The 6,828-nt window shown below is 57.7% G+C and overlaps 2 protein-coding genes across 6 annotated transcripts; both read right to left on the bottom strand.

The window, feature by feature from the left end:
- Positions 1-2,283: 2,283 nt before the first annotated feature.
- On the bottom strand, positions 2,284-5,915 carry LOC113217984 (glucose dehydrogenase [FAD, quinone]-like). Of its 5 annotated transcripts, none has more exons than XM_026438100.2 (6): positions 5,564-5,915; positions 5,296-5,391; positions 4,263-4,587; positions 4,048-4,182; positions 2,685-3,692; positions 2,284-2,604 (listed from the first exon to the last, which is right to left on the bottom strand). In XM_026438100.2, the coding sequence occupies exons 2-6, from the start codon at positions 5,340-5,342 to the stop codon at positions 2,299-2,301; spliced, it is 1,821 nt and encodes a 606-aa protein (XP_026293885.1). In that variant the 5' UTR covers positions 5,343-5,391; positions 5,564-5,915; the 3' UTR covers positions 2,284-2,298. The 5 variants fall into 5 exon arrangements, with proteins under 5 accessions (XP_026293885.1, XP_052133024.1, XP_052133025.1 ...); XM_052277064.1 differs by having other exon boundaries at positions 5,296-5,493; positions 5,564-5,914; XM_052277065.1 differs by having other exon boundaries at positions 5,296-5,439; positions 5,564-5,914.
- A 424-nt stretch (positions 5,916-6,339) lies between these two features.
- On the bottom strand, positions 6,340-6,822 carry LOC127752254 (dynein axonemal heavy chain 6-like). Its single transcript, XM_052277068.1, has 2 exons — positions 6,735-6,822; positions 6,340-6,643 (listed from the first exon to the last, which is right to left on the bottom strand). The coding sequence occupies exons 1-2, from the start codon at positions 6,754-6,756 to the stop codon at positions 6,414-6,416; spliced, it is 252 nt and encodes an 83-aa protein (XP_052133028.1). The 5' UTR covers positions 6,757-6,822; the 3' UTR covers positions 6,340-6,413.
- Positions 6,823-6,828: the final 6 nt, after the last annotated feature.

The following is a 6,828-nucleotide window of genomic DNA, read 5'->3' as shown; positions in this document are numbered from 1 at the left end:
CGCGACAAAGGCGGACGCCGCCGAGGCGAGGCGCGACCTCCCGGTCGCCGACGGCTGGCCGGTCCGCCGCACACGCGGGACACGCGGCCGCGGCACGTTTAGTCTGTGTTCGGGGCTTTTAGGAACGGCCTCACGGCCCCCCTGCCGGCTGACGCAGAGCGCGGGTGGACTCGCGGCGAGAAGAGGCATGAGAGTAGATCGCGCTGCTCCTCTCACGCCGCCGCCGCCGCTGATTGGTGGGTGTGGTAGCCTATGTGGGTGTTTGCCCGATAGTGACGCGAAAATAGTACATACATCGGGAATCGTTTCCTAAACGACGTGTTTCTCAAACGTTTAGCGTGTTTAATTATTAATTATTATAAGAGTCGCACCACTTCAAGAATCGATTTTTTTGAAACGAGGAGTGTCAACGTTGCGTTCTGACTTTCCTTCTTGCAAGGAATGCGCCGTGTTGCGGGGGTTGTGCCCCGCCCACTTCAGCCGCGCCGTGTCGCAGGACGGCCGGTGCTAAGCCCGCGCCCGCGCCCGCGCCGTGGAGTAGGCCAGCGGCGGCTCTGGCGCAACTCAAGAGGCCATCTCTGATCACGTGATTGATAAAATGTTTCCATCATAATTCTGATTAATAATAGCGCCTATTAATCTGACGCTCCTTCCCTTAATCCTGCTGCAACATTGCCGTGCGGGGGCGGCTGTACTCCCAGGTAGAATACGTGTGTCAATGACGTCAAGATGACGTCATTTTGACGCTTGCCGTCAACATTTAATGCGGCTAGCACGTTGAGTCCCACGTGACCACACGTTCCCTCCTGGGACTCAACGTGCTAGGTAGTCAGATTGACCTTATTTTGTCGTCAAATGATGGTCATTGACGAGTTTTTGACGATTGTGTTCTACCTGGGCTGCTCAACGACCACGCCCGGTCAGCATCTGCACGATACCGAATGGTACTCGTTTAGTTGGTGAGGGTAGTATCTTTGACATTCCCTCGAAAATCACCGCAACGCTACAAAAGCAAAACACCGAATAGATTAGAGTCATGGTTGAAAGGTTTTTCATTGCCCGTCATCTTACAAAGGTGCTACAGACTAGCTACAACGCCACAAGAGATACGGACGGGCTCCGACGTGAACACCGCCAGAACACTCCAAGCGCCCCCTCTCGCCTCCTCTCCCCACTCCCCTCAAATCTCGAGCCTTTCCTAATAGCAAAAACAACAATCCATCAAATAACAACGAAATAATTACGCATAATCATATAAATGCGTCGTGCGAGGCCATATAAAACGTCGTAAGATAATGCCCCCTGGCGATCCCAACGCATGTTCTGTTCATAGACTCGACCGAACTCCAGGAAAAACAAACAAGCGACAAAAAGAGACAGCAGAAGAACTCGCTGCTGCTTCAGAGCACGCCGCCCCATGGTCGCGGGGTGGCCCGACCCGGCACCACCCCTGCGCCCTGGCGGCGAGCTCTCAAGAAGCCGAGGTTCACTCCGCGCTGGCACCGCGCTGAGCACGGAGTGAAGCCGCTGCACCGGACCGCCGCCGTCTTATACCCGCCGGCGAGCAGGGCGGGCAGGGCGGGGCGCGCCGCGGGGGCCGAGGGTCGAGAGGGGCTTAGGCCTCGGCTTAGGCTCCCATTGGTCGCGGCTCGCCTCACCCGAGCGCGGCCACCCCCCTTGTCTCCGTGCAGAGCGCGCGGACATACCGCTGGTGCTTCGCCTCGATTGGCCGCCCATGCGCTGTCCATCGCTACACAAATCAGGCGATCGGGAAATGCATTCCGCTAGCTCGCTAGATCTAGCGGGGACAGAGATGTAAAGCAGTCCCATGCGGCTCAAAGATGCTCTGGGCATTCTGAAAGCCTCAGCGGCCGCCCATGGTTTCCAGCCGCATTGAGGACGAGGACGAGGACGAGGACGAGGACACACAACAACTCGGTCAAAAACGTGCGGGCCCGCTTGGAAACTCGTTTGGAACCGCATGGGACCGCTCTACACCTCTGACCGGGGTGCGTGCGCGGTCGAGCGCCTGGTGGATAGGCAACTCGATGCAGCCGTGTCGATCGGCGGCCTACCTCGCAGGCGCTCTGCCCGCCGACGGCCGGCAGGCTAGCCGCGCCTTCCGCACGGGCATGCGACGCATGCGACGCGGCAAAAATAGGACAGACTATATTTGATTCGGCCTGGCGAGTGGACCAGTGACGCCCTTGCGATTCTTATACTCGACTTTACATAGAGGCAACAGATTTGTCTGGGTGATGGGGTGATGGCACAAGGCTCTGGTTGCGTGATTTCTTTTTATTTGTCTTGGTGGTCCTCGATGATGAACTGGGCGACGCGCTCGCCGACCATGATGGCGGGGGCGTTCGGGTTGCCGCTGACTGGCGTGGGCATGGCGGCCGCGTCCCCGACCCGCAGGCCGCGGACACCGCGCACCCTGAGGCGGCCGTCGAGGACGTCGCCCAGCGGACAGGTGGCGACCGGGTGAAAGGCGGAGCCCGCGAGCTCGCGCACGAGCCGTTCCCAGTAGCGCGTCGAGCCGGGAACCACGCCGTCGGCCTCGTCGCCCGGCAGCTCCACGAAGCGCAGGGTGACGCCTGCCTCCTTGAGCGGAGCAGAGGAGAGAGGGACGTGAGATGAGCTGTTCGGGCGAGCAGGATCACGTGATAAGGTGGTAGTCTTACCTGGAAACTCTTGGTCTGTGCCATCTGCTCCACTATCCTGATGGCCTCCACGAGGGTGTGCACGTCGCGCGGGTCTGCCAGCAGACCGGACTCGAACAGCGGCGGGTCGGCCGGGTTGGTGGAGCGCAGCGAGATTCGCCCCGCCCGCCCCGGGTGCAGCAGGAACGGCATAACCACCAGGATGTCGGCGTCCTCGTTAATGCGCTTGATGGCCTGCTCCATCTCGTCTGTGAGCGTCTTGCTCTGGTACATGCCCTTCGGGTAGCGCACGTGGTTGAACTGGACACTGGGCACGGCCCAGTGCTTGGTGGAGGGCGTGCGCGTGAAGCCCATGAGCTCCATGAGGCCGATGTTGGCCAGCGGGCCGCTGCGCTCCTCCAGGAAGGCCGTCAGCGGGTCCGCAGTCTGTGGTTGTGCGGGCGGCACTGTGAACACGATGCCCGGGAACATGGCGTGGTCCTGAAGCCCCTTGCCCACGGGCAGGTCCGCGACGACAGGCACCCCGAGGGCCTCGAGGTCGGCGCACGGGCCCACGCCCGAGAGCAGCAGCAGCTTGGGGGTCTCCATGGCGCCGGCGCTCAGCACCACCTCCTTGTCGACGTGCACCACGACGGGCTTCCGGTCGGCGCCTACGACGGCCTCCACCGCCGACACGCGGCCAGCGTCGAACCGCAGCCGGGTGGCAACGCAGTGCCTCGCTATGCGGAGGTTGGGCGCGAGGCCCGCGGGCGAGGCCTTGCTAAGGAAGGCCTTGGCGCTGCCGCAGCGGAGGCCGTCCCGTTGCGTCCGGGGCGGGTCCCCCCAGCCCAGCGGGCCGGGTCCGGGGCCGCTAAGGTCCTCGACCTCCGACAGTCCCAGCTCGCGCACCGCGCAGCGGATCACGGCCTTCAGGGGGTCGGCGCGGTCGCCCGCCGCGGCCTCCACCGTCATCTCGCCGCCCACGCCGTGCAGGTCGGGCTCACCCTCGGCGCGCATGTCCTCGGACCGCTTGAAGAATGGCAGCACGTCCTGAGGGCGACGCAAAGCAACGTGTTCAAGCACGACTACACTGTAAATCCGGGGTGTCTAGCAACTGTGCGACTTAAGGTGCCCGGCCCTAAAACCTGTGCGACATTGTTGGTTCGGCACCCTTTTCCCTGCACAAGGATCCAGGCCAAGCCTACGTAGGGTGTCCTGTTGTTGGACAACCCCTGCTTGCTTGGGCCCATCTGCAGGGAAAGGGCGCCAAACTACAAGGTGTCGAGCAGCTGTGTGACTTAAGTCGCACAGGTTTTAGGGTCAGGCACCTTAAGTCGCACAGTTGCTGGACACCCCGGATTTACAGTGTACTCAACAGCCTTTGCACCACCGCCAGAAAGGCTACCTTGAAGCTCCAGCCGTCGATGCCCCATGCGTCGTAGTCCCCGGGATGGCCGCGTAGGTAGGGCATGCCGTTGATGGTGCTCGTACCCCCGAGTACCTTGCCCCGTATCATAGACGTGGAGTTGCCCTTCATACCCTGTTGGTTTTAAATCAATCTAGAGAATGCCTCGCCGTGGTCGGTTCGTCATGTGCAAAATATTTTCATTTTTGTCTTACCTGGAACGCGTCTTTGCGCGGCTCCGACTGGTATCCATAGATCAGGCCCTGCTGCCATAGACGGAACCACAGTCCCGGTATCTCCGCCTCGACGGGCGGGTCGCCGCCAGCCTCCATGGCGAGCACCTTCCAGTCGGGGCGGGCCGCGGCGAGCCGGGCCGCCACGGCCGCCCCCGAGGCTCCGGCCCCCACCACCACGACGTCGAAGTGCTCCCCGTCCCGCAGGCCCGGCGCGGCGTCCTCGGGGTACTCGGCGCTGGGGCCAGCTTGCTGGCGGACCTTCTGGAGGAAGGCGGGCGGGAGCGCCATCTCCGCTCCCTCCAAGCTGTCAACAAGAAGGAAGCACCCGCTAATGATCGTCCAGCAAGTACGCCCGTTTTCCTCGGATTCATTCGGCAAATTACGGAAGCTCGGCGCCTGCGAGAATCAGGGTAGGCCATCACGCAGTACACACATGCCCTGCAGGCGAGATGTTGCCTACCTACCAGGCGTTAGGAGAGCCTGCAAGGGCTCAGCTTGGAAGGTTCGAAGCGGCGAATGGTGGGCGCACTTTCTGGATGAGCCCTTGAGAAATGCAGTTTAGATGTAAGCAAGCGGGGCCGCCCGCGAGATAGGCAACCTATCCTGCTCGACAAAGGGGCCGAGGACAGCGGCCCGCAGCGCGCCGGTTATATGCCCATGGTTTGTTTGCAATACGATAAGGCGATTTGAAATGCGTTAAAACTGTTTTCGCGAGGGCCCTACCGACGGCAGAATCTGCTGCCATGCAAGTCGAAAATGGCACAATGTGGACGCCAGTCACGATTTTGTGCACACGTGACGTCGTCGGTTATTATTACAGAATACGTCACGGTGATGTCACGGTGGCCGTGTGACGACTACGTGACGATGGGGTCCTCCCGTAAAGGTGGCGAGGGCATGTTAAGTGGGACGCGGAATATTCGACAGTCATACTACGCCTCTGCGTTACATGCGCCTTGGGCGAAATGCCTTAGAACAGCAACGGCGTTCATATGCAGCTCCACAAACTCACCCTCCGAAGAGTAGCGAGAATGTCACGACAAGCCAGGCGGGTGACATGCTCCTGCACCTCGACTGAAGAAAGCCGCGCCAGCCGCAAAGCCCCAACCTGGCGGGTATGTGCGTTAAAGAGGGCGGCGAAGGTCCGTCCCCCTTCCTACCGCAAGATAAACGTCGACTAAACTGGTCGCCCAATCGCCGCGAGCATGACCTGAAGTTGTAAGGTCTTAAACACCAGGTGGGCGTTCTCTGATTGTGACGTTCGCACGGTTCGCACTCACCGCGTGAAGCTAGGAAGAGGGAGTGTCGTCGTCGTTCACGATCTGAGCATATTCCGACTGCACCGCGCTGCCGACCCTCGGTAACAAGTTGACGCCCGCAGACGCCGAGTGAGAGAGAAAGTGTCGGCTGAAGAGGTCTCCCGTACTGCCTCCTTGCGAGCCGCCGTCCGACTGAAACACACGCGCCGCACGCACACTGCCGCGCCGTGCCATGGAGCAGATCCGATGGAGGGAGAGGCCAACGACCGCGACCGGGACGGCCGGTCGCTGTCAAAGTGAAAGTGACGTGAATAAAGAAAAATACAAACAAGGAAAAAAAGAAATATCTTAACTTTTGAAAATGGGTGCGAAAACAAATGATAAGACTTGCCGATTTATAAAAATTTGTCCGTTTTATAAAAAAAAGAAAAGTGTAAAGTCTACTGCGCTCTACTGTATGACGATGGTTTATGATAATGATAATCTGTCCGGGATGAAGGGACGATAAGCGGAGGGCGGGAGCGGGCCACTTTATACGTCCCGAACGGAGCGAGACGGACTCAAAAGCTTGACACACCTTCATTTGAAATCTAAGCTTTAAATGATACGAGAGTATTTTAGTACCGGCATGGCAAGCCTTTCCGACATCAAAATTTCCCGCGAAGTATGGTGAGCAGGTTTTGACGCAAACCGGACGCAAACACACCAACATGGGTTGACGGTTGGTAGTATACAAAACGCGGAATATTTAAAATAAAAGAGAAGGGACTTCTACCACACTATGAAAAAAGTATCAGTTTGAATGAATAAACGAAAGACATTTTATTCACAATAAACAAAGTTGAAATAGCACTAAAGTAAGTAAATACAATCAATTGGACAACTGTGTTAACAGTGCACACCCTCTTGTAATCCAAACATCTTCACTTATATTTGTAGGAAGTAAAACAGCCATAATAAAGTTGGTTGAGTGTCCTGTTGTAGATAAAACACCAGCTCGAGCAGATGTTTTATACAAAGGTGATCTATATCGGTTAGACAGATCTCCAACAGAAGTACACGGAACTAAAAGGACAGCTGGCAATGGCGGATTTATCTCCCCTAAAAAAGATTCCCATTTTTAAGTACAAAATTACAATTTTCTTCCCTAAGAAAGTAAGTTGTTGTGAAGTGCAGTCAGTTGACTTTTTACCTGGGTTCGGGTCTGTCAACATTTTTGTGACAAAATTCCAACATGCAGCTTCTAAAAATAGACCATGAATATATATTCCATCTGGAGGCTGTTG

The sequence above is a fragment of the Frankliniella occidentalis genome, unplaced genomic scaffold, assembly GCF_000697945.3.
Source record: "Frankliniella occidentalis isolate FOCC.00 unplaced genomic scaffold, Focc_3.1 Scaffold5624, whole genome shotgun sequence".
In the NCBI taxonomy this organism is placed as follows: Eukaryota; Metazoa; Arthropoda; class Insecta; order Thysanoptera; family Thripidae; genus Frankliniella; species Frankliniella occidentalis.
Note: the sequence above shows the minus strand (reverse complement) of the source record. Positions and strands in the feature narration are given on the sequence as shown.

Coding starts and splice junctions, on each gene's coding strand:
- LOC127752254 (XM_052277068.1), bottom strand. CDS start 6,756: ATGTTGACAGACCCGAACCCAG. Junction 6,644..6,734: donor GTTGACAGACCCGAACCCAG/GTAAAAAGTCAA, acceptor AATCTTTTTTAG/GGGAGATAAATCCGCCATTG.
- LOC113217984 (XM_026438100.2), bottom strand. CDS start 5,342: ATGTCACCCGCCTGGCTTGTCGTGACATTCTCGCTACTCTTCGGAGG. Junction 4,183..4,262: donor CGCGCAAAGACGCGTTCCAG/GTAAGACAAAAA, acceptor TAAAACCAACAG/GGTATGAAGGGCAACTCCAC. Junction 2,605..2,684: donor CACAGACCAAGAGTTTCCAG/GTAAGACTACCA, acceptor GCTCCGCTCAAG/GAGGCAGGCGTCACCCTGCG.